The sequence below is a fragment of the Eubalaena glacialis genome, chromosome 13, assembly GCF_028564815.1.
Source record: "Eubalaena glacialis isolate mEubGla1 chromosome 13, mEubGla1.1.hap2.+ XY, whole genome shotgun sequence".
Classification (NCBI taxonomy): domain Eukaryota; kingdom Metazoa; phylum Chordata; class Mammalia; order Artiodactyla; family Balaenidae; genus Eubalaena; species Eubalaena glacialis.
The window spans coordinates 38,843,797-38,871,093 of record NC_083728.1 but is presented as its reverse complement, the minus strand read 5'-3'; the positions used below and the strand labels follow the sequence as shown (position 1 = coordinate 38,871,093).

At 35.6% G+C, this 27,297-nt stretch overlaps 1 protein-coding gene across 9 annotated transcripts in view; it reads left to right on the top strand.

The window, feature by feature from the left end:
- GPCPD1 (glycerophosphocholine phosphodiesterase 1) overlaps nucleotides 1-27,297 on the top strand; it is a 59,552-nt gene that overhangs the window by 2,144 nt on the left and 30,111 nt on the right. For 5 of the 9 annotated variants that reach the window (XM_061207912.1, XM_061207914.1, XM_061207909.1 and 2 more), the window contains exons 2-10: nucleotides 2,789-2,865; nucleotides 6,130-6,226; nucleotides 10,791-10,875; nucleotides 16,774-16,849; nucleotides 18,723-18,764; nucleotides 20,780-20,903; nucleotides 24,237-24,468; nucleotides 26,472-26,634; nucleotides 26,947-27,079. In XM_061207912.1, coding sequence (XP_061063895.1) covers nucleotides 2,817-2,865; nucleotides 6,130-6,226; nucleotides 10,791-10,875; nucleotides 16,774-16,849; nucleotides 18,723-18,764; nucleotides 20,780-20,903; nucleotides 24,237-24,468; nucleotides 26,472-26,634; nucleotides 26,947-27,079 — 1,001 coding nt within the window. In that variant the 5' untranslated portion in view covers nucleotides 2,789-2,816. Of the gene's footprint in view, nucleotides 1-2,788; nucleotides 2,866-6,129; nucleotides 6,227-10,790; nucleotides 10,876-16,773; nucleotides 16,850-18,722; nucleotides 18,765-20,779; nucleotides 20,904-24,236; nucleotides 24,469-26,471; nucleotides 26,635-26,946; nucleotides 27,080-27,297 lie in introns of those variants that run through there. The other 4 variants (XM_061207913.1, XM_061207915.1, XM_061207916.1 and 1 more) reach the window with 4 other exon arrangements.

Sequence of the window (27,297 nt, the reverse complement as noted above, 5' to 3'; positions counted from 1 at the left end):
AAGACCTCCCCCGTCCAAGTTGAGATTTTCTTTGCTTGTTTGGAAGAAGAGGAAGTGTTGGTTGTATAAATTTTTCGTTCCACAGCAGAACAGTATTTTACTTTGGTGGTAGCAGGGTGCCAAAATTGTACGCTTCAATTCTGCACCAGAATTTTGGCCCCTGTCCACGATCAAGTAAACTGTTGTAGGAGCAGCTCTGCAGGCTCTTACTTGGTACGGTATTAAATTTGGGCAATGGGGGGAATGGAAATTAACCAGATTATATGACTTAAGGCAATCCAAGTTGGAGATGATGCTTTGTTGACACCTGGGGAGGTTGGGGGGGGTAATTTTGTGCTTGTGTATGTAGCTTTGGTGTAGTAAATACTGGATACTGCAGCTGGTTCCAGTCAAGTTACTATAGCCACTTTTACAAGCAACCTTAAGAATGAGAAGCTCAATTTTAATCAGTTGATTTCCTTTTCATTAAATTTACATGTTTCACATTTAACGCAGTAGAACTTTAGAGATAATTTTGTACTAGGTGTTGATTTTCATACATAGGAATAATTACATCTGATTTCCCTAAAATTGGTTAAAATAGTTACTTAAAATTGATCAACAAATAACTGAACACCAACTTTTAATTATGTAGATGAGATTGTTCTTAGTAACTGTGGCAGTAAACACTGGGTGAAAGTACAGGTTATACGTTGAGATGGTGGTTGGTTTTTCAGCAATTTGCTGGATGATGGGGCTTTTTGCTGTGTCTCAAAATTAATTCAGTAACTTAAAAAGCCAAGCTTTTTTGCTAGCCAAATATCCTTTAGAGGACAAAATTGCCTCCAGTGGCAACTGCTGCTATCGATCTATCTGCCTTGACTTGGAAACGTGGTTAACTGTGGGTTTTAGTGTTCATTAAATGACCATTGCAGAGTTGTACATGTGTTCACAGGGAGGGGAACATAGCGAAAATGGAAGAAAGAATAGCAAGGAAAGGTACTTGAGGATTTTTTTTTTGAATAAAATAATGTGTAAATGAAGATAAGCAATTTCAGTTGGTAAATTAAAGGAAATGATGTAAAGACATCATTGGAATTATTTTAGGAACATTGATGGATTGGGGGTACAAAAGTTTTTTTGGAGGTGTTGGAGAAGTTATGTACAATATGATGTGGCCTTGTGTGGAGTATGTGTTCTTTCTATAATTAAATTCTACAAACTGCATGAGAATTGATGTACATTAAAATTTTTAAAAAATTTCCTATCTTGGGACTTCCCTGGTGGTCCAGTGGTTAGGACTCTGTGCTTCCACTGTAGGGGGCATGGGGTTCCATCCCTGGTTGGAGAACTAAGTTCCCGCGTGCCGCGGCCAAAAATAAAAAAATTTTAAATTTCCTATCTTTTCTTAAGTACTTAAATTAAGGGACAGTAAGGTGAATAGGTTGGTTAGGCTGGGAAAAACAGTGAAGAAATGAAAAGTAAGCTGGAGAGAAAATGTGGATAAGGAATAAAGGACATCAAAGACTTAGGGATTTAGATTTCTATAAGTAATAGAAGTGATTCCAAGCCAGGGATGTGAGGGATATTCTAATTGACATAAAATGTATTGTTGGGAAGCCATCGAGAAGCCAAAATATAAGTAGGAGACTTAGGGTTTTTAATGAAGTTTAAACTTAGAAAGAAAGGCATGTGTGTAAGAGCAATTAAAATCTACAGGGTTTGATAATGTTGGCTTGGCCAAAAAGTTCGTTCGGTTAAGGAATATGTTGTTCAATAAAGTTCTTGGTGAAAATGAAAAATGGCAGACTTCCTGCTGGCACAGTGGTTAAGAATCCGCCTGCCAATGCGGGGGACATGGGTTCGAGCCCTGGTCCGGGAAGATCCCACATGCCGCAGAGCAACTAAGCCTGTGTGCCACAACTACAGAAGCCTGCACGCCTAGAGCCCGTGCTCCGCAACAAGAGAAGCCACCGCAGTGAGAAGCCTGCACACCGCAGTGAAGAGTAGCCCCCGCTCCCAGCAACTAGAGAAAGCTCACGTGCAGCAATGAAGACCCAATGCAGCCAAAAATGAATATATTAAAAAAAAAGAAAAATGGCTACTTAAAACCGAACGAACTTTTTGGCCAACCCAATCGATTGCAGAGTTGAGACTCTAAATTCAAGTCTGCAGAACTACAGTAATGATGGGCCTGTGGTTAATAAAGAGAAACTTGAAAAGAGTGATTTGTGAGGGGGAAGGGATTTTTGTTATTTTTTTTTTAAGCCATTGGTTAGGTCACTTAGAAGCAGGTTCTCAAACTTGTTTCAGAATGTAACTAGTTTGTTTCAGTGGGTGGTACTTAAGTTCTTTGGTTGTTTTCTTGTTATTAAAATTGGAACCTTCTTAATTAAAGTAGAAATGCTCTCTAGAGCCAAGTTTTTTTCTGTCTCTAGTTGTTGGTGTGTGTGTTTCCCTCCACTGTAAACATGAGCCTGGTCAGGAAAGATAGGTTGAGTTCAGAACAGCCGCTTATTAGAGGAGAAGGTATATGACAAGATAATCTTGAATTCTTAAAAAAAGTTTGGACACACTTGTTTTGCAGATTTTTCTGGTCCATACATTCTTACAGAATAGGTTTGTAACACTAGGTCCTAAAACTTGCTAGGTACTTCCTAAATAATTCAGTCTCTTTATATAAGGTCTCTGAAATCTTTTGCTCACAGTTGAGATTGATTTTTGTTTTTGTGTTTTTTAACTTGTTTCTTGGTGGTAGCTATCTAGAGCTGATATTCATGTACTATAAATGACATCTTTTTCTTTCTAGCACGACATCCTAAAATAAATCCATCAGAATGACACCTTCTCAGGTTACCTTTGAAATAAGAGGAGCTCTTTTACCAGGTATTGTAAAACTTTACTTTTAAACACTTAAAAAAAATAAATAAATGAGCATTTTTCTTATCTGGATTATCTTAAATATAGAGTTGTTACTAGAGTGAGCCTAATTATTAGATGAAAGTATCTTTAGGACATGCCTGATAACAGGAATGTGCTCGGAGCATAACAAAGTCAAGAAAAAAAAGCTTCCCAAACAGTAAGTGTCTTAGTCTCATGTTTTCCAGGAAAGCTGTGAATTTTGCACAGGACAGATAATTGAACTGTGATTTTTTTTTTTTTTTTTTTTTTTTTTGGCTGTACTGTGCAGCTTGTGGTATCTTAGTTCCCCGACTAGGGATTGAACCTGGGCCCTCGTCAGTAAGAGCGTGCAGTCCTAACCACTGGACCGCCAGGGAATTCTCTGAGCTATGATTTTTAAGTCATGAAAATGAAGGAAATTTTTCTAGTGTTGAGAAGTTGGTGAAATATTTGGCGAAGGTGAATTTGTTCCTTACTTGTACATCTTTTTTTTAAAGCTTTATTGTATTTTTTGCTGTCTACTGAAGCAGTGTGAAATAATTTTAGTGTAAGGTAGCATGTCAAAACAGTATCACACCTTGCTACTTCCCTGGTGGTCCAGTGGTTAAGACTCCTCCCTTCTGCTGCAGGGGACACGGGTTCGATCCCTGGTTGGGGAACGAAGATCCCACATGCCGCACAGTGCGGCCCAAAAAACAAAAAAAACAAGAAACAAACAGTATCACACCTGGGTTAAAAAATTCCTTGTTTAATACACTCTGGCTATGCTGGCCAGTTCCTCAAATCTTTTGCATTCCTTTCCTCCTTTGGGGGTTTCTCAAATTGTTTCCTTTGTTTAGATCTGTGCCCCCACCTGCCACCCCCCTAACTCTCTGTATCCCAACTTTCCGTATTCAACTAGGTTAAGGTCCCTGTGAAATTCAAGGTTCTTTTTTGTAGTACCTCTTATGAGTTTTATGGAGTTATTTGAGTAATTTTTCTTGTGGACAGATTGTAAGCTCTATGAAAAAAAATGTGACTTTATCTTATTCATGCTGAATTCCTGTACCTAGCACAGTGCCTGGCTCAGAGCAGGGGTAAGTATGTGTTCGAACAATGAATGAATGATTCATTCTGTATGTCAAGCATCTTTGATACAGCATCCATCACAGCACCTGACGGTGTGTGTTTGTCCAAGTTCAGATTCTTAGCCGAGATGATTTTGTACAGCTCCACCTCTGGGCAAGATTCTGCAGATTGAAGATTGCTAGTCAGTTGATGGGGTTGCTCCCTTGGGTCTAGTACTCACCTCTTGTCCTGTGTGTAACCTCTTCTGTGGAGAGAAGACTGCAGACCTATATCATACTTTTGTGCATAGGCAGTTTAAGCTAGAAGGAGCTGGCCACATCAGGCAAATGTGGTGACCACAGAATTAGCCACAGAAGGGTCAGCTTGACAAGGTGGAACTCCTCCTCAAGGACTAGTGGCAGATGTGAATGTAGGTGAATCTGTAGGTTGGAAGGAAAGGAGGTAGAGGGACAGGGAGGGGTTGTTGGGGTAGATTCTTACCTACCCCCCAGATCTCATGTCACCTTGATTTCCTCCCCAAAGCAAGGAGGAAGTGTTCTCTGCTGAAAGTGGAGAGACTGCAGAGAGAAGTGAAGTAAGAGGGAACAAGTAAAAAGAATATGTGGGGGTGCTGTTTGCAGATTCCTTTAGTTAGCATTCAGGTCTTTATAATCTTCTATAAATGAAATCCAATTAAAGAAAGAGGTCTGTTCTGGTAAAAAGTTTCCCTTTTTTTCTCATAGAAGCCATATTCAAAGGCAATCAGCAGAAAGAGTAACATTGCAGGAGGGAATTGGTAAAATGCAGGAGCACTTATATAGAAGGAAAGTAACCACAGATTGTCCAAGTTTCACTTTTTCCATGTGGCATACATGTTCTTTCCAGAGCAGAGAATAGCTGCTATTTTGTATGGGGATAAGAAATAACTGACTCCATGAGAAAGGTTAATGAGAATCTCCTTTACAAAGGAAGTGTAACCGGCCTGAATCAGTGATTTGATGGTAATCTGTACTTTGAGCTACAGTGAGTACAGATGGTAATCTGTACTTTGAGCTGTATATGCTGTACATATGCAGAGCAACATATATGATCTTGAGAATAAATATTTGTGCTTTGTATTTAGCAATAGTGTTTATCTTTTTTTTTTTTTAATCCGAAGAGGTAGTGATAACCTAAGTTAATTGCAAAAAAAAAAAATCTGGTTACTTTAAAGGATTGGTGAATATTTTAACATGAAATCTTTATACGTAACCACCGTATGCTTTTACAGACATGTGTTTAGAACCCTGAAAACTCCTGAATGACTACCACACTTGGGATTTTAGTTAAGTTTTAGACAGTCCAAGCATATAAAATGCCATGCAGGTGGCTAAAGCCAATTAGAACTCTAGTCTTACTATAGTAGTGCCCAGAGCTTGGAAACCAAGCTACTCTCAGAGTGTGGAGGAGTTTGTCCTGAAGTTTGTTCATTTGGGCTCAGTTCCTTGTTTTTTCTTTATGGATTTTAGTTATAGTAATTCAGAATGTGTTGATATGTAAGTTAAAGATATCTGCATACTTATATTCAAGAAGTTGTAGACTTTTGCTAAATATATGGAAATTAGCAAACATAGGTGATGGCTATATGTTGGTTTGTGTGTTGATGACAAGTGTTCAGATGAAGTGTGATAGTCTTTATTTTAGTAAGGAATATGAGATTTTTGGCTAGTTTTTCACTAGTCTCTGTTCTGGGGACTTTTTTTTCTTTGGTTGTTGTTGTTACATTGCTCATGTCCCATTGATAATTTTCTTGATCTTTAGCTTCTTGGTAGCTACTGTTTGAGTTCCTGGAAAATATCAGGTACTGGTTCTGTAGGATACTTACATGCTCCTTTAAATTGGAAGCTGCCTTGAAGGCAAGGACTGCCGTTTGATCACCTTGTCTTCTTGGTGCTCATTATTGGCTCAGTAAGTAGTTGAAAAATGAAGAAAAGTCTGTCCCTATACATCCTTCCTTTTCTCTGCCTTTGGTTCTGTAGAGGTGGGTCAGGTTAATAACGCAGGTGCTAGTGTGAGTGGCACCTGGGTCCAAACCCGTTTCTCTGCTGAAGCTCTTCCATCCCCACTGAAAGGGACTCTGCATCCCATTAAATTAGTGCAGTTTCCTAAAACTAAAATGAGATGTTCCTACTTAACCCACTATAACTCGTTACGTTTCTTTAGGAGAGGTTTTTGCAATATGTGGAAGCTCTGACGCTTTGGGAAACTGGAATCCTCAAAATGCTGTGGCTCTTCTTCCAGAGAACGAGACAGGTGAAAGGTAAGCATGGACATGTCATAATACTGAATAATTGTGACATTCAGATTATAAACTTGGGGGTTTCTAAGATACCTTGGTATATTTTTCTTTTAATTTTTATCAAACTTATCACATATGTATAAAGAGTGAAATCATTTTACAAAGTTTGCTGTGAATAAACAAGTTCCTCTGTTTCTCAATTTCCACCTCGCAAAAAGTCATTTTCAACTCTTGGCTGTTGGCTGGTTCTTTTGATGCTTAATACCATATTTCTAAACAGGCTTATATTGTTATTTCTTATTTTAAAAAACTTTTTAAGGCATTTTTTGGCTTCTCAGTACTATTCTTGATAAAAGATCTAATTTTTGCTTTAGCCTATGAAATAATTTTCTTGAGACATATATTCTTTTAAAAGTAGCAGAGAGTGGAACACATCCTTAGAAATTTTAGCTAATGTAATGAAATGAGTTTACTACTGACATTAAATACAGCACTAAACTTAGCATGGGTGTGTTGGTGCATTGGAGTGGGGAAAGGAGGGTCTGGGTGCCAGTTTCAGTCCGCAGTTAGCTGTGATCTTGGGCAGATCTCATATCTCTAAGCCTTGGTTCCTTTATCTGCATGGTAAAGGGGTTAGGATAGAATCAGTGTTGTCAACAAAGGTGGTCCTTCTCTGTGTGGATATTTGGAAGTGTTATGGATTGTCAAGATGTATGTGTGGGGGTAAAGGAAAGATGAGGAGATTCTAAATAGTATACAAGTACATGCAGTGCCCCCAGGGAGAAACATCAGATTAGATGATTATTAAGCAGTGCTACTAAAAATGTGGCCTGTGGACTCAGTGCTAGACAAAAAACATTTTTTTATCAGTGCACGATGTGAGAAATACAAAAATTGAGAGCAAGCATTTAGAAATGTTTATGGCAGTTTGACATTGCTGGGATACCCATGCATGTCATGGACTTACCTCATTGAACTGGGTACATCACAGACCAGAAGTATTGGTCACGGGACAAGTAGGGTAACACAAACAAGTAAACAGAAACTGGTCCTTCACAGCAGACAGTTTGAGGAGCACTGATGGCAAAGCAGAGGGAAATAACAAGGAAAGTAAAACAATACCATAATGTAAGCTCAGGAAAAGAAAACAAAAAACATACGTAGAACACCCGTTTCTCTATTTGTCATTAGTGTGACACATTTTCTCAGCCAATTCTCTTCTGTTTTTATAAGTTAAGTTCTGTTGACAAATGATATTGGGATCACAGGAAAACAAGATGTTTATTCTCTTCTAGTGGCTATTTTTTCCTTGATTTGTGGATTAGTCACTCCCGTCTGAAGTGAAACCTCATGTCTTTCTAAACTTGTTTACCTCTGCTCTGAACTCTTGAGCTGCCCTGTTACCTGTCTTAAGTCCTTTCTAGCCAACCTGGTCAAAGAGACGTGAACAGAATGAGAACAGTTAACGTCTTAATTTTAAGAAAGCAGCCATTTTGACATCGCTGTACAATGAAGTATAATTGATTCATATATGGCAGATAAACAGTGCTTCACAAAGAGAAAGGAAGTAGGTGACACAGTTGATATAAGTAGTTGATACAAGATGATACAAAAGGTAAACAAATCTGTTTGCCTGTAAACAACAGTCTTGTGGGGGTTTTTGGTTGGTTTGTTTGTTTTTGGCAGCGTGCTGGATCTTAGTTCCTGGACCAGGGATTGAACCCTTCCCCCTGCAGTGGAAGCTCAGAGTCCTAACCACTGGACCACCAGGGAATTCCCCAGTCTTGTGTTTTAGAACTGTGTTTCTTTGGGATTTCAGTGTACTCTGCATTTAAGTCCTCTGTTCCTCCTTTTCAGAGTCTCTTAAGTCTCTCTGTACCTACAGGTTTGTGGTGACAAGAGCTCTGTTGGAATTTTTTTCTTACAAACAATTTGAAGGTTGTGGTGTTATTTCCTAATAATGCAGAAAATGTGGGTCACTTATGATTTTATTTGCCCTCCTTGGAGATTTTATGGTATTTTTGTGGGGAGGATATGAGGGCAATTCAAAATCAGACAGGTGCACTAAACCTTCTCACTGCCCCTCTTTCCTGGTTTTTCTTGAGTTTCATCAGGTTACGTTCATTCTTGACGTCACTGAACAGTTCTGGTTCATTTTTTTTTTTAAGTAATTTTATTTATTCATTCATTCATTCATGGCTGCATTGGGTATTTGTTGCTGCACTCGGGGTTTCTCTCTAGTTGCGCTGAGCCGGGGCTACTCTTTGTTGTGGTGCGGTGGCTTCTCTTGTTGTGGAGCGTGGGCTCTAGGCCCGTGGGCTCAGCACTTGTGGCTCGTGGGCTCTAGAGCACAGGCTCAGTAATTGTGGCGCACAGGCTTAGTTGCTCCGTGGCACGTGGGATCTTCCCAGACCAGGGATCGAACCCGCGTCCCCTGTATTGGCAGGCGGATTCTTAACCACTGTTCCACCAGGGAAGTCCCTCTGGTTCATTTATAACTTTGCTATATTTGCTTAGGGAAGTAAAGTAAAAAGACTCATTTTATTGCTCTCACCATCTTATCTTTTCGTTTGGTGGTTCTGAACCAGGGGAGCACATTGGAATCACTTTAAAAAATGATTTAAAAAGCACTTTAACTGGTTTAAAGCACTTTAAAAAAGGGGGCTTTTTAAAAAATGCCTAGACCCTGCTCCTGTAAGATTGATAAATACTGCACGAGAGAGGGGCCCCAGCACATTTTTAAAGCTTCCCACTAATTCTGCTGTGCACATCTGGGGCTAGTTTCACATACTCTGGCTGGTTTTATGGGTGAAATAATACTGGAAATTTGCCTTTTTTTTTTTTTTGGTAGCAGAGATGGGAAATAAATTTCATCTCAGAGTTGGTAGAATCTGCCTGGAGCCCTGTGTTGAAAAGGATTCTGAGGCTTATCAGGGAGAAGTAGTCAGGGCACATGTTCCGAGCATTTAGGCTGTCCTTGTTGTGCAGCAGTGTTTCTCAACCAATCACATATGTCCAGTTTATCAAACTCCATGAGACCAAGCTGCACCCCAGATCTATGAAACCAGAGTTTCCCAGGGTGGAGCCAGGGCATATGTATTTTATTATTACCAGGTTAATCTGATTGTTGAAGCTAGGACCAGGGGTGACAGCTGGTTGTGGATATTTTGTTAGAAACCAGAATTGAGTCAGAGTGAGGATAACGCCCTAAGTCTGTCTTGGCAGAGCCAGGTGGGGAGCAGTGCTAGCCATCTGGTATCATGGAAGAATATTTGGAACTGCCGTTTAGTCACTGAACTATTCATGCTGAATTAATGTTTGGGTAATGGTCTATGACATGGGCTCTCAAACTTGTGTTCATCATCAGAGTCACCTGGACGGTTGTTAAATTACAGAGTGCTTGGGCCCTCCCCCAGAGTTTCTAATTCAATAGGTCTAGATGTGGCCTGAGATTTTTTTTTTTTTTAATTTATTTTTCGCTGTATTAGGTTTTCGTTGCTGCATGCAGGCTTTCTTTAGTTGCGTCGAGCGGGAGCTACTCTTCGTTGCGGTGCGCAGGCTTCTTATTGCGGTGGCTTCTCTTGTTGTGGAGCACGGGCTCTAGGCGCGTGGATTTCAGTAGTTGTGGCATGCAGGCTCAGTAGTTGTGGCATGTGGGCTCTAGAGCGCAGGCTCAGTAGTTGTGGCACATGGACTTAGTTGTTTCGCGGCATGTGGGATCTTCCCGGACCAGGGCTCGAACCCGTGTCCCCTGCATTGGTAGGCGGATTCTTAACCCCTGCGCAACCAGGGAAGCCCTGGCCTGAGATTTTGCATTTCTAACAAGCTCCCAGTTGATACTGATGGTCCTGGGACCACACTTTGAATATCATTGGCCTATGATTTGAAGCTAAAAATCAGTTATAATCATGAATTGTAGTGCATTCTTTCACTGTTGAGTCCAAGCTTTAGAATTAGCATTAGAATATGTAGAATGACATAGTTCAGAGGAAGACGTTGAGTAAGATACAAGTACAAGTAAGATACAGACACTGATTGCTTGGCTAGGGAAATAGCCAGAGGCTGGGCAAGACAGAATAAGGGACAGTTGGGAACAGGCATTTAAGTTAGTGGCCTTGGCCTCAAAGCCTCTTAGCAGCCATGTAACATCCCTAGCTAAGTGGAAAGTTAGAGGAGATTCAGAGGTCTGCACTGCTTGCCTTTTCTGTTTGGAATACTGCTTCTCCTGGTTCTTTGTATGGCTCATCATTTAGGTCTCAACTCAGACAGTTCTCTCTTGTTGAGGTCTCCCTCCAAAACTTGTTACCTCAGAAAGGTCAGCTAGCCCTTCCCATGTGTGCTGTTTGCTTATATATTTGTCTATCCACATAAGCAAGCAATCTCCTTGAAGATGGAGCTCTTTCTGCCTTATTCATCACTGTGTTCCCAGTACCTGGTTCAGATCAGGCCTGGAGTAAAATTTTGTGTAGGAATAAATAAATGGTATTGATCACAGACCTTACTTGAGGGGTTTTATGAATTAATGAAGACTTTATGCATTTTAGTTTGATACTGATGCTGCTGCTTTAATTCTTTTTTCTCACAGCATGTTATGGAAAGCAACCATTGTACTTAGTAGAGGAGTATCAGTTCAGTACCGCTACTTCAAAGGGTGCTTTTTAGAACCAAAGGTATGTTTTCTTTATCTAGTTTCCAGTTTCTTTAGAAGACTTCTTTCAAAAGCAACTAAAGTTTGGAAACATTAAAAATAAAATGAGTTTGTTTAGATCAAATAAGGAAAAAAGAACTCTAGATTAATAATATTTTAGTACCAAAAAGAAAGGAAGTAGCCTCTTCAGAGGCAAATAGTGTGTGCAATGGAATTTTTAAAAGACTAATAGTAAGTATGTTCTGCAATATTCTTATCATGAAATTGGTTTTAATGATGTGTTCTTGATAGGTGTGCATTTTCTATAACTTTTGTAAACTAGTTAGTAACCAGTAGTAAGGGTTTTTCTTTTTGTTTCATTTTTTTAATTCGTCTATGGTATAGATATATTTAGAGGTGTATATAGCCAGCTTTAAGTAACTTTGAAAAAATTATTTCAACGCAGCCATCTCTTAGTGGCTGCATTAACTCCTATCAAAACTGAAGTCATTCCTTTTAGATTTTTTTCAGTGATAGTGTTGATAGACCAGGATCTTTTCTGAAGGCCTTTGGAATATCAGTTAGATCTAAATCTGCTTGCTCACAATGATTTATTTATTATTTTGGGAACGTTTTCATATTTAGAAAAAGAAAGTTGATTCTTTATTTTAAAGATACTTATTTGCTGAAAGGATTCTTTTCCTTCAGATTTTTACCTTTGAGCACACTTTGGGCTGCATGTGAACAAGGGCTTAGGCAGGAGTCTAGGAAGCAAACATGGATTAGATCTTTTTAAAAATTTATTTCCCTTTGGGGTCCTTGAATACTTGTTACATGTTAAAAAAAAAAATGCAAGCAGCCACTGTTATCTCAGTCTCTTAGCCACCATTATAAAAGAGAGAAAAACTGACAAACCCACTTCAGCTGTCTTTTGCACCTATTACGTTTCTTATTCCAAGAATATATTGTGAATATACTCAGTAATTAAAATTAAATTACATTATAGTTGATCATTATGTTGGCTTATCTTGACAATAGTCTCACTTTAATGACTAAGAAAAAGATCATTTATTTGGCATAGGGGTTGTGCATTGTGGCAAAGTTCTTTAGTATAAAGTGAACATTTGTGCATAGTTATGTAGATCATAACACTCATGACTTTGAAAGCTTATTTGAGGATCCTCGTATGTGAAATTAACTAAATTTTACTTAAGGGGGCATTTGGACAAGAAAAATCATAATGAGTCTTTTGGGCGTAGTTTCCTAAAGTAAGACTGTTGTCAACACATGTCAAATTACGCCAACCTACAGTATTTTCTCTTTTCATTGAAAATGTAACCAAAAGCAGCAAATCCGTCCAAAATGCCTTTTCCAAAAAATTGGCACGAAGTCTGCTTACCGTAAGAAACAAGTTTTTCCCCTTGTAATACTTGCAAAAGTTTACAGTATGTGTTGGTGAGTGTGTTTCTTTAAGTAGGTGCTCTGTATCGTGTACACATGTACCGTGTGATGCAGGGGCTGCCATGGTAAGTATGTTTTTCATGGAATAGAGTAAATAGCCACATAAAATCCCATGCATATGGCTAGAGGTTTTTTTTTTCCCACATGCCAGCTTAAAGTGACACTTCTTTTCTTTTTAAAGTTGGTGGCGCTTTTTAAATGAATCATAATTTTTAATAGAAGTAATTAGAAACTTTGTCTCAATTGTGCATTGTCAAATGATAGAACTAATGTGCAAGGAATCTTAAATCGTGAAATGATGTAAATTATTGGAGTATATATTTTATGAATATAAAGAATGATTGGAAAGCAAAATAATTATGAAAGCATTGAAAAACTGAAATGGGTAATAAGGTTAATTTTACTGGGTCAAAAGTTTTAGGTTATCCAAGCAGTTGTAGAACCTAAGCTAAAAATCTTGTGATCTTGTCACTTGACCTTCAGAATTCAGCTTCCTCATCTATAAAATGAAGGGTTTGAACTATAGATTTCTTACATCCCTTCCATTGCTAAAATTTTTCTATAAATAAAATTTTACCATTCATAGTTCCTCTTCCGTAATTTGCTCTTTCTGGCATATTCCTTTTAGTTTAGAAGTTAAAGAGTCTTGAAGTCCTTTTTCTCTTAATTTCTCACAGCTGTATGTTCTTATACTTTGTAGAATTAGAATAAGGTGTTAATATATTAAATTCTAAAATAATTTTTTACATGTGACAAATATTATCTTATTTAAACATAACAAACAAAGGTAGTAGATATTCCTGGAATGGAAACATTGCTGTGAGTCTGCAGATAACCCATTAATTTCACATCTTCACCAAAGATAATTTTTGAATTAATGTGTAATTTAAACATTTTTTTAATCCATGTTCACCCCCTTTTTTTTTTTTTTTACCCCTTTTTATTTGTGGCTGGAATTAGGGATTGTTGTCTCATACTGAGATGTTAGCCACTTTTTAATTATATTGTCTTTGAAATTTTCATTCATTTCAGTGAAATAGCTCTTTATTTTTCAGTAACATCTGCTTTTAATTTTTACAGGTGTTAACATTCACTCATAATTACATTCATTACAAATTCTTTTACCTTGTTCTTAATGTCCCTTGATTTTTATTTAAATCCTTTAACAAAAGAATCAATCATCTGGTAGGCAGACAATTGTTTATTTTCAGAATAGCCCAGGTTGTCATTTTGTACAATGGTTTCTTAATAAAATTCTTCTGGATGCTAAATACCCTCAGCTGTTAACTTTGAATTTGAACCATCTCAGAGATGTATGTAGGCCTAGCCTTCTTTGCTTTACTCATTCCTAAGTGACCGTTTTTCTTCCTAGTCTTGTTAAAAATAGTGATTTTTAACTAACTGGCTCTGGCCTCTGACATAGATTAAAAATTCAGAGCCCCTTTCACATGGGCGTTTTTTTTCCATTTTTTTCAAAATCATAGAAAGGAAACTGAAATTTTTAAAGTTTACGCTTAACAGTTTTTATGATATTTGAAAGCAGTGATATTCCACAATAGTGATAGTTTTGCTTGGTGGTCTGTTAAAAACAAAAACCCCAGTCTACCTCTTATATAATCTTGTTTCTTTTTCTCAGTGCTTGATATAGCTGAGTGATGTCAATCAATAACTGTTTAAGAAAGCAGTCATTATGACTTTTTTGTGGAAACAGGTTTTTTGTATTTTTGTTATTATGCATGTTTGAGAAACATTCCAGCAATCATCTGATTTAACACATGCTAAAATGTGAAATAACTCTACCAGTCCTGTTAGTGGAGTACTGTCTTGGACTGATATTGTTACTTTTGTCTCCAAAGAGCCATTTTCCACTTGACTCCAAAGTGCTTAAAATTGTGGCAGTCTTTTACAGAATGGAACTCTTGTTTTTTCCCTAAGATCTTGAAGAATGACTTACTGCATTTAGCATATTAAAAAGGATTGCATGTTTGGAATCGTTACTAAGATCTTTAATTTCCCAATGCTCAGGTGTTAAGGTTTTTTTTGTTTTAAAGAACATTGGTAAGCTAAAATTTAAGATTACCTACTAAAGTTTAATAAAGTAGTTATAACAATTTTGGAAATTCAGTGTGTTTTAAAACTTGGTTCATTTGTCAATATTATAACATTTTATGTACCAACCATGAATTTGTAGTGTGAACGCCAGTAGACACAATTATAAGCCATCTGTTGAATTGGCCCTTTGGACTGCTCCTCAAGACTCCATTCTGTTCAAGCCTAGTTTGCTTTATGCTATGATTAGTGGGTTTGTTACTAAAACAGTTAGGGGTGGAGTTTTAAAAATTACTACTAAAATATGTTCCCTCTCAAGTGTTTAATCCACAGGGCTATTCTTACATGATTAAGTATAGATACTGTAATCAACACTTTTTGTGGAATTCCCCTGATACCTGAATTAAAACAAAAAGTTAAAACAAAAACAAAGTCTCTCCTTTCTTCTACCCACTTTTAATCCCTGCTGATATTTACTATTATGTTCATTGAATTAAAACAAAAAGTTAAAACAAAAACAGTCTCTCCTTTCTTCTACCCACTTTTAATCCCTGCTGATATTTACTATTATGTTCATGGCACCCTTTCAAGTCATATTTAATTAGTAACTTTTATAAGAATATGGATCTACACCACTTTTGTAGCAAAGAGGATTTTTTTTTTTTGAGGGGAGTGCAGGGGACATGGGAGGGGTGGAAGAAGGGAATAGATTAGTTATTTCTGGTTGCCCATTATTGCTAAGAAACATTCCTATTTTAATGTATACATTTGCATCTTTTGAGGGTTAGAAAGTTTGATGTGTGAAAACAAATTCAAAAAAGTGACAGCAAAAAGTTGTAAAAAACATCTAGCAGATGCAGGATCAGATGTTTCTTGTTTTTTTAGCGTAATTCACCATATTTTAAGATTAGCACTTTCACATTTACATTTTTAAAAACGTCTACACAGTTTATTATCAATTCACAAGTGAACCCTTATAACAAGGATGTATTCAGCTAGAGAAAATGAGTTCCTGTATTATCCCAGGATTAAGGAATTGAATGTATATCTAATGCAATTTTAGTTTTCAAACTTCAAAAGTTTGCAAGTTTTAAAAATGATTTTAACCTCTGGTTATTTTAAGTGACGGAATTATCTCTTGCCTAATTTGTTACATACTTATTTGTTATCATTTGGCACATTTATTATTAAATAAAATCAATATTGAGATCCTATAAAATGTTATAGAAGAGTATTTAATGCCATCTACAGATGTAATAAAGAGAGAGGCTTATATGTTCCAGACTTAAGAGTATATATATGCCTAGACAAGGGTTTAAAGATATGTGAAAATATTGATAGTGATTATCCCTAAGTAGTGTGATAATGGGTGATTTTTGTTTCTTTTTGCTTCTCTGTATTTTACTAAATTTCTTCAGAAGAAGAAAGAAAAATACCTTGTAAGGATATAGTTTGAAATTTTGCTTTTAAAATATGTATTTAAGGATTGTATTTTGGCACATAAGTTTAATTAGACAAGTTCAGGGTTTTTTGTTTTGTTTTAAATACTTCAAGGAAAATTAGGAAACACTTCATACTTCAGTACTTTAGGAACACACAAGGGAATCCTTGTGGTAGTTCATTCTTGCTTTTAAATTGCTGTAGACATTATCAACAATACATAAAGCTTTATTTTCTTTTTTAGTAAGAGAATTTGATAACAAGACAGTATTAAAATTTTTCACACTGTATGAACTTATAAACTTTAAGGCATTAAGAGTAAAACTGGATGTTCATTCCCCTTTAATCAAACTTGTTCTTCAGATTTACCCATGCATGTGTCCTTTCCTAAAGGAAAGGGCTTCCTGTGTTCCTTAGAAACACTGGTTACTACGATACGAGAATCTGATATTCTTCCTGTTACCTACTTACTAGTTAAATATATGTAATGAAGAACTTTATTATGCCCTCTAGTTCCTTGAGTAACTTGTGATAATTGATCTTGAAGTATTCGTTCTCAGTATTTCTACTATCAGAGAGTTTAGGCTTTTTCCGAACACTTGAGGAGTTACTTCAATCTTCCAGTAATACTTCATTGACTTCCTACATAACAAACATAAAGTATATTTGCTGTTAACTTTAACTTACGACAGAATATCAGTTAAAGATTAAAACTGAGTATTGTAGGCAGATTTAAGAATGGGTTTAAAATGGTTTTATGTGCCAGTTCATCTTATTTTTGTTTACTGCCTCACCCTCATTTTCTTCCAGCATTCATCATGTTTTTTGACCTGGTACATTCCTGATTTTTCGCATATAATATTGATATTAACAAGATGAATCTCTTGGTTTCATAATTAGTATAAGACTTAGGCCACAAACATCTAATGGCGTCATGGGTAGAAAATAAGATACAAGAAATTATTGCAGACGTTTAACTTTTAAATTGCAGACTATCGGTGGTCCATGTCAAGTCATAGTTCACAAGTGGGAGACTCATCTACAACCACGATCAATAACCCCTTTAGGTATGGGCATTAACTGCATCTGTTTGAGGCATATGCATAAAGTTACTAATATGCTGCACAATGGCTTAGTGGGATTTAATAAATATTTATTTTAAAGTTTAAGGTCAATGCATTGTCAGTACTACAAGTTTCACTTAGCATATCATGGGTCTTACTTTCAAAACTAAACAGTTCTTAATTGCCTTTCTTCATAAACTTTATTAGAAATGCTTGCCTAGTTATTTTTAATTTCTTGAATTAGATGGGTTTATTGTGGAATATATATTTACATTTGGAGTATTTACAAAAGTTTATAAAATAGCATTTATTTAACTGAGCATCCATCCGTGGCTTTGATATTACTTGCTCAGAGAACTTAGAACATTTGAGGAAAGAATTAATCCAAAACAATGATTCTTACATTTTTAACTTTGAATAGTAATAGAATAAGTTATTCTATTTGTGTGTGTTTTTTAAACTAGTAAATACTTGAATAAACTTGTATGAATGAATTCAGATTTCTTGGTTGTAGCAGACATTTTCCCCCAATACCCTGCTGGCTGTGTTAAAGTTGCTATTCAGATAATTTTTGTTTGTTTGTTTAAACGTTATTTAGTTTTCTTGTGCCTAAAAATGGCATTTCTCTTCATACAAGTATTTTTGAATTTCCTTTTCCATACTGAGATTAAAATTTGAAGTTCTTTTCACATACATTAAATTACCTACTTGGTTTCATCTATAAATTGACTTAGTGTGCTGAAAACTCTATTTTAGTTTCCAGAGAAAATTAGAATTTAAAGAATAAATGGCTTGTTAGTTACTAGCTTAGATTAGAAAGTAGTGAGAGATTCTGCTTTACCCTATATGTAGCAAGGACACATCTCGTTTAAACAGCTATCTCATTCCATCCTCTTTATTGGATTTTCTTTTTGTATATACATTTTTGTAATATATTTTTGATAGTATATTTAGAATTTTTATGTAGTGTACTTTAGAATTAAAATAGTGCCATCCTGAGGTTGGAAATTATTAGGAATTGGATATTTTAAAAATTGCATTTTGAAGCATCTTGCAGTTAAATATTATTTTCTTATTTTGAGAAAGTAGGATGATTTTGTTTCTTGTCTTTTTAATAAATGTATTTTATACTTTTGGAAAATATAACTTCTGAACTTAAGAGCTGCGTGAAATATACCAGAGAATCTTTATTGGGAACTGTCACACTTATTTTGACAAATTCAGATTTATGTTTAAAGTAAACTGGGAAAGGAAATAGCAGGGAAGATAATTAGTATTTTACTCAGAGGGTGGGGCTTAACAGCTTTTCTCATTTAGTTGAAATTTCTGTTAGGAGGCAATGTGCAAACACTTACTTTTTGGTAATTCCTCATAGCTCTATATATACAGGTAAGTTTATGCTGTTTAAAAAGCTTTTAGCTGGCTATAGAGAATAGTTGGGGTTTGAGGAGCATTATATTTTAGGTAAGTTCAGAATACGCACTACGTAAGAATAAGCATTTTAATTGTGCCAAGACCTTTGGTTTGAAAAATCAACCAGGAGATATTGTTGTCCAGCAACTTGTCAGTCTCATACATTGGTTGGTATAAACATTTGTACCAGTGCCTCTAGAGCACCTCTCTGAGGAGTTTTCTTTCTCTTCCTTACAACATTGTGAATAATCACCACGAATACAAGAACCATTACTGTTTGATAGCCTCCTTAAAAGGGATTTCTTTATTGAGGGCTACAATAAATATGCTTATTCACTTTGGGCTGCTTTTAAATTCTAAATTAATTTTTAAAAAAATCCTTAAGGTGGGTAATTTCTCAATTGTTCATTCTGTATATACATCATGAATTTTAACTAGATTTTCTATTTTCCTTCAATTTTAGAAAGTGAAATTATTATTGACGATGGACAATTTGGAATCCACAGTAAGTGAGACTGAGTTTTGAAAATTTTTATTCACATGGTTGAGATGTTACCTTACATTTCATTAGAAACAGCACAGAGAAATATGACAGTATGATATTGAAAATAGAGACTAGAAGACTAGATCCAAAAAACAAATGCATTGTGTTAAATAATAGTTTCCAGTATAATTATTATTATTATTATTATTTTGGGCCATGCCACGTGGCTTGTGGGATCTTAGTTCCCGAACCAGGGGGATTGAACCCGCACCCCCTGCAGTGGAAGTGCAGAGTCCTAACTGCTGGACCGCCAGGGAATTCCCTCCAGTATAATTCTTACGCTTTAAAATTTTATTTATTTTTTAGTTTTTATTTGGCTGGTGACTTTAGGTATATGAATTAATATAATTAATTTAAAAGTATTATACTTAACTGTTACTATATCATCACTTAACACTACTATGTTTGAAAATGATGTTAATTGTTCTCAACATTTAAAGTGTGAAATGTTACTCATAAGCTACGTTTGTACATTTTGTGTTTGTATGTGCATTTATAGTAAAATCAAGATTAAGTAGCAGAATGTTCTAGTAATTATGGCTGAGTATTTAAACAATTAATTTACAGTGGAATATGCATTCATATACTTTCTGCATCAGTAAATATTTTATCCGAAGGATTCAAGTTGTTTCTTCAATGACTGGAATTCTCACAGTGTATCAGCATTATCATGCTAAACTGCATTTTCATTTTAGATACTATACTGTAGGAGTCAAAAGGTGTAAAGGGGGTGGACAGAATGTGTGCTTGCATTGACTGTGAACCAGAGATAATTGCTCATAACCAGTTTGCATTCCTGTTGAGTACAGGAAGGAATAGGGCCTGAATGTTTTGGTTGTGGTTTTACTAAGTACATATGTTTATCCACTTTAGAAATGTACATGCTTTTGCAGTATTTGGGCAGGAATTTAACTTATTTTTCTTGATTTTGTTGGGATTATTTATAGCACATCATAAGGTAGTCTAACATACTCAAATAGTTTTATTTAGTGTTTTAGAGACTACACAAAATTTATGCTACATGTTTTGGAGAGCTTTTTTAATGGAGAAGTTGTTTTCTCATTTCTTCAACTGTGATGATGACATTATATCCTTCTATTATATGTTAGTTACTATGCATGGTTATAAACACATGGCATTTCTTTTGTCATCTGTTGCTGTTGTCGTCATCTTCCTAAATTCAGCTTTAGTTGGCCTTCAGGATAGAAAGCCATTTCTCCAACTCTGTCCATTTCTGAAAACAGTTTAAAATTAAGAGATGGTAGTGGTTTCTCTTCATGTATGAAATTTGATAGTTATGAAATCATACCTAAGGAGAAAAGTTTCTTGATTTTTTTTTTTTTTTTTTTTTTGAAGTCCTCTTGATGAAGAACTTAGGCCCAAAACAGTTGTCAGCTCCCTGGTATTTATGAAAATGTTATTACCTTTGTTAGTAAGAAACTTCAAGTTAAACAGTGCTAACAGTGTTATCACAATCATGCAGTTTTATCTATGGCAGAATATGTAAATGGAGAATACATTTGTTTTGTTATTACCACCTCGTATCTCCACTGCCAGCACTAGTGGAATAACTAGTTTCAGCTGAATATTTCATGTGAAGCTTTGGAAGTGTAGTAGTGATCCACTGCCAGTGGAACAAATGCTAGGTTAGAAGCTGTCTTGGAATATGTATTCTTTCTGAGATAGATTTGTATTACTTCAATAATATATTCAACAAAAGTATTTTAATTTACTTTAGTGCTAAAGTTTGGCTAGTTGTTAATGTTCATTTAACTTTTCCCCCCTACTTGATATAAAAGTTCTTTTTCAATGACAAGACTACTTATATATTTGCTTTGGAGAGAAATACCAGTGATAGATAACCTGAGTATATTAAACTGTGAATGTGAACTAGAATTGTCAATATATATTGTACTTATTGGATTGGCTTTAAAAATGTGTATATTAATTACTGTTCTTCATATGTACTTTGCCAGATGGTGTTGAGACTCTGGATTCTGGATGGCTGACATGTCAGACTGAAATCAGATTACGTTTGCATTATTCTGAGAAACCTCCTGTCTCAATAACCAAGAAAAAATTAAAAAAATCTAGGTTTAGGTATGACCATGTGTATTTGTTACTTAGGCTATTTATTTTCACTAATGCTGTAGATTTCTGATCCATCTGGTTATACCCTTTATGTGTATAAACTAAGAAAATAACACACTTACAGATAATGTCACATTTTCTAATAAATATGGTGTCTTGTGAGAGTGAACTGCTTCCCTGCCTGAAGATTGCTACACTTAAATGTACTCATGTTAGTCTTAATCTCCAAATTGGAAACCAGAAAATTTTGTTTTTACTTAGATAAGTGATTTCTAGGCTTATGTATCTTTGTAGTTTCTACCATTTAAAATTTCTTAGTGTAGCAATAAATATTTTGTTTTAAAATTGACGTAACGAAATGATTTTGTGCTAAATGAGGGGAGAATGGCATGAACAGAGAAAAACGATTGTTGGAAATATACTTCAGTGTCCTAAATTTTCCGGTGGCTTGAAAACGAGAAACTTTTTCGTTAAGGAGAGGTCACAGTTACCATAGCAGTTCCAGATTAGTTTAATTTTAATCTTAAGAAGATTTAGATGTCAAGCTTTGTATAAATAACAAAATAGTAAGTAACTTAATTTTTCTGTAATGTCACCATGTATATCTTTGAGTGAACTGATTTCTCAACGACCGAGGCAGCCCTATCATTTGAATTTTTGTAACTTTGGGACAGAGAGTTCTAAGTCTTGATACGTTATGCAGCTTTTTCTGACAAAATGTCAGGGCTGGGTTGAAAGGGCCATTTTCAGTAACTGAAGTAATTAATAGTAATACTTATTATCTTCAGAATAAAATTGATAATGATGTTGCAGTTTGTAAATCCATAAATGTTTTACAATAACTGCTGAAAATATTATAGTACGTACCTATACCAGTCATAAAATACCTAAGGGAGAGGGTGGGTAACACTTCACAGTCCTTTCCATTGGCTATTCTGTGAGTAAAGAGTTTTGGGTGTACCTTGCCTCTGTTCATTAGCTTTTCTAGGCCTCTGCTTTGCTTCTGAAAAACCTAGGTAATTGGACCACGTGGCTGATCTGCAAGATCCATTTGATCACAAAGATTCTCTAACCAGTTAGTCATAAATAACTGAATATTTTATTTACATGTTAAAGGAAGCAAATAAATTGTATTAACCGCTGTAAAGTGTTTTATTAGCATAAGACCTTGAAATAAAGGTAGCAGTAGAAGATAAAGCCTTGGTTGGTTGGGCTTATTAGGATTTTTTTTTTCTTTGACTGTAATTAAGAAATTAATAGAGGGAATTCCCTGGCAGTCCAGTGGTTAGGACTCTGCTTCCACTGCAGGGAGAACAGGTTCGATCCTTGGTTGGGGAACTAAGATCCTGCATGCCACGGTATGGCCAAAAAAAAAAATTAATAGATAATTAATGGGGTTCTGATTGGATTGCACATGCATACTGAGTCCTGTACTGTTCTTGTTTATATAGTAATTGAGTGTTTGTATGTATTATTGTATTGCTTAGGCTTAAACTGGAAGATTTTTATAACCATACTTAGTTGGGCTCTACAAATTAAGTGACTGATTCCTACTGAAATAATTATGCATAGCTAGAAACCAATGTTTGTTTTGACCATCTTTTTTCCCCCAAATTCATATTATTGATAGGTTAAGCCTTCCATGGCTAGAAAATAAATTTATCTGCAAGTTTATCAGGACTTTTAAAAACTTAGCAACAGCATTTACATTTTAAATAAAACACTAGACATGATGTTTTATCTCATTACCACCACGTTTTCAACAACACAAGTTTCTCTTTCACTTGATTCCACCAGAACTTGGAAAGCAATGTTACTTATGATAGACTATAACATTTATATAGCTGTTTGAGTAAAACCTTTAATATTTAGTTCATTTAGAACTAAATTCTTTCATAGATCCCTTTAAACTTGATTTTTTTGGGGGGGGATAGATGCACATTGCTATTTGTAGATTAGCCTTTTTTTTTTTTTTTTTGGCTACGGCATGTGGGATTCTAGTTCCCTGACCAGGGATCGAACCCCTGCCCCCTGTATTGGGAGCGTGGAATCTTAACCACTGGAGCAGCAGGGAAGTCCCTAGAATAGCCATTTTTAATCTTCCATCCCTTCCTTGCTTGTTCATTACTATCCACTTGTGGTCGCTTTTCATATGTCCTGGTAGAGAATGTTTGTTCCTTCAGGCTCACCAACAAAATCAGTAAATTAGTTGTTCAGAACTGTTCCTAAGAGTTTGGAGAGAAGAGATGATCATTTTTGTTTGGATTATTAAAGTGGTGCTACTTTTGGTTTTACAGTATGATTACGGAACATTATTACTAATTGAATAACCTGTGTTCATATCCCCTCTGGAAGGTGTCAGAGTGTGTGCCTGTGAGGCAAGTCTGCACGGTGGTTGAAGGCAGCAATGTCATTCGGAGAGAGCAGGCCTCACTAATACAGTTCTGTTACTTGTATTATTAAGTGGAGCTCATTTAAATCTAGAATGAAAAGTTTTCCTAGCGCAGCTGTATTCTGTACAATAACGTTGCTTCTACATCACTGGTATTAGAGTTGTTTAATCTATGTACATTCCAGTTGGTGCAAGAAATATTCTAGAATTGAGTTGACTGTTTGGCATTACAAGTGCTCTGTGCAACTAATCGCTTCTCATTGGGAGTAAACTAGTCTTTGTGACCCAATAGGCTGGGTAACTTGTCTTTTGTTTTCATTGCTGTGGAGTCTATAAGAGTTTTAGACTCTTGGTTTATTTTTTTATTCATTTGTTTCATTAAAAAGGTACATACGTATACATAAAACCATGAATACATACAAATATATATATTTAATACAATAATTTTCTTTAATGGTGTGCTGTTCACAAAGTACCTGGACTCACTGTGGTGAGGAGAAGAAAGAGGAAATTTAAAAATTTACAACTACCAACTCTTAACAGTCTTTTAATGCACACTAACAGAATATGGTTCAAATTTGTACTTGTTTTATATATATATTTGTGAAACTTCTCATAAGAAATTTAGATAGCCAATTATAAATGGATAATAGTAAATGTCCTTTTAGATTCATTTTAAAAAACCTAAAGAATTAATGGAAACAGCCTTAGGCATAATGAGCATTTATCTCATTTTAATACTTTGCAGAAATGTGTGGAGATAAAAACATCACTATTTTATAAAGTATAACTAATGCCTTAACCTGTAGTATGTGTAGTCTGTGTAATATTTTTATTTGAGGGTTTAGCATATACAAGGAGCATTTTTAAATTTAATGTTTTGGTAACATTTATATGGATTTTCCCTCTTTTTCACTTTTTGCATTTCATTATTTTTTCCTTTTATGTAGGGTAAAGCTGACACTAGAGGGTCTGGAGGAAGATGACGATGATAGGGTATCTCCCACTCTTCTTCACAAAATGTCCAATACTCTGGAGATATCCTTAATAAGCGACAATGAGTTCAAGTGCAGGCATTCACAGCCGGAGTGTGGGTATGGCTTACAGCCTGATCGTTGGACAGAGTATAGTATACAGACAATGGAACCAGATAACCTGGAACTAATATTTGATTTTTTTGAGGTGAGTATATTTCACTGAGGGGGGTGAGAGACAATGCAGACAAGAGCTTATTTTTACATATGTTTTGATTTTTATCATAGTTTAATTTGTGTAAATGCAACATTCATACAACTTTTTAGATGTTTACTCTATACATGTTAGCAGATTTTAAAAACGCAAGAGTTGACAGATTCAGGTACTATTAAAAATATAATTGAGAACTTCAGAATTGATGTTTTCAATAATTTTCGACTATAATCTCTTCAGATATTTTCTCGGGTCCCTTCTTTCTCTCTTCCCTTTCTGGGACCCCTATAATGCGAATGGTGGTGCATTTAATGTTGTCCCAGAGGACTCTTAGGCTGTCTTCATTTCTTTTCATTCTTTTTTCTTTATTTTGTTCCGTGGCAGTGAATTCCACCATTCTGTCTTCCAGGTCACTTATCCGTTCTTCTGCCTCAGTTATTCTGCTATTGATTCCTTCTAGTGTATTTTTCATTTCAGTTATTGTATTGTTCATCTCAGTTTGTTTGTTCTTTAATCTTCTAGGTGTTTGCTCTTTAATTCTTCTAGGTCTTTGTTAAACATTTCTTGCATCTTCTCGATCTTTGCCTCCATTCTTTTTCCGAGGTCCTGGATCATCTTCACTATCATTATTCTGAATTCTTTTTCTGGAAGGTTGCCTGTCTCCACTTCATTTAGTTGTTTTTCTGGGGTTTTATCTTGTTCCTTCATCTGGTACATAGTCCTCTGCCTTTTCATTTTGTCTATCTTTCTGTAAATGGGGTTTTCATTCCACAGGCTGCAGAATTCAGAATTGATGTTTTAAATCAAGACCAGATGTCTTGATGTCTGTGTCTATTCTAAATATAAATGAATTGTATCCAGAGGAGCTTCCAAGGATAGAAGTAAGGGCAGGCTGTGTAACTCTTGGTGGCAAACTGATGTAGCTAGCATGATTGAGTCCTTTATGACTGAAGTCTGTGGTTTATTGAAGCATTTTATAAGAATTCATTTTAACAGTAGACCCATTTTTGCAACTTTACTTGATATTATAAATATGTAGGAAAAAATAGTTGCTATGAAAATTGTGCCAGGTTATTCAGAATCTGTGCTGCCAACTTTCCAGAGCTGCTTGTGCCACTTTACACTAGAGCTCTCTGCTTATGGGCTGTTCAGCTGCTCCTCACGAATAGCACTGGGTCCTCCCCTAAGGTCCTGGCTCTTTGGTGTTTCCACTCTCATTTCCACTAGATTAGAGTTTAGCTTTTTGAGAATAGGGAATATTCCTTGCCCAACAGTAGCACCTAGCCACTGTTTCTTAAAATAGCAAAATGCAGGATGGATTAGAATCCAGTAAGTAACACTTATAATAAAGTTATAACCTTATAATTAGATCTTGCCTAATTAATAAGATCTGTGAGACTTTTATTCTAAAAATATGAGGTTTTGGTTGAACATTTCCTTGTTCTTTTAGTACCTACCTCTTAATAACCTCTCGAGCAGCCTAACTTCCCTTTCATTTGGTTAGCAGTTTTGGAAATACACATTTATTCATAGACTAGGCGGATAAAATATGCTGTATAATCTCAAAGTTGAGTATTCGGTGTCCTATCCCTCTGTGTCATCTGTGTAGATGCATTTTTAAAGAATAAAGTATACATTAAAAGTCACTACAGGTATATCTTAGTCTTGGAATGTAAAAGTACTTAAAAACTTTCAGTCTGAGCTTTATATTCGCCTAATACATGTTAGAGGATCAGAAGTGCAAATCAACAGTTTTGATCAATAAAGTAACACATAAAATCTTAAATATACTATATACTAAATATCTTTATATGCTAAAAGAAAATGTGTTACTCATTACAACAAAGCTATCTAAATTACCTGAATATAAATTTGGTTGTATTTCTTACTCATCTTCCTCCATAGATTCCGAGTTGATTTTAAAGGGTGTCTTTTGATCTTTAAATGGAAAATATTGAAGTAAAAGAATTTGGGTTATTCTTAACCTCATTTTTCAGGAAGATCTCAGTGAACACATAGTTCAGGGCGATGCTCTTCCTGGACATGTGGGTACAGCATGCCTCTTATCATCCACCATTGCAGAGAGTGGGAAGAGTGCTGGAATCCTTACTCTTCCCATCATGAGCAGAAATTCCAGAAAAACAATAGGCAAAGTGAGAGGTAAGCCTGGAGAAGCAGGGTGACCCTTTACAAATAAGCAGATTAAGTTAGGATTTTAATTAGTTTCAAATTGAGCTTTTGAGAATGGTAAAGAATTAAATTAATAAGTTGTTTTAGAATATTAACAAATACAATAACAATGAGGACATATCTAATTTTCTGGAAGCTTTAATTTGAATGCGTTTTGACTTGATTTCTTTCTATTTGATCGATTGATAAAGCAGTTTTGAGTGGTTTTTAAGTGTAATTGAGCTCGTCATAGCCTTTTTTTAATTGTCTTTATTTCCCTTCCCCCTTTTTTTCATATGAAAGTTGACTATATAATTATTAAGCCGTTACCAGGATACAATTGTGACATGAAATCTTCATTTTCCAAGTATTGGAAGCCAAGAATACCATTGGATGTTGGACATCGAGGTGCAGGGAATTCTACAACAACGGCTCAGTAGGTTGAATATTTGAGTAGTACTAGCATTTGGTAGCTCATGGTTGATAAAGTTAAATAGGTTTGACCAACTAAAAGGTCAAATGATCCTTTTAATTATTACCCTGGGATTTAAACGTAATTTGGTAATTGGGGTTTCCAGTTCAAATTAATTAGAGACTAACCCTCTTGTAAGATTCTGGTCAGTCTTTTTAGTATTCTGCTGAATTGATGAGAGA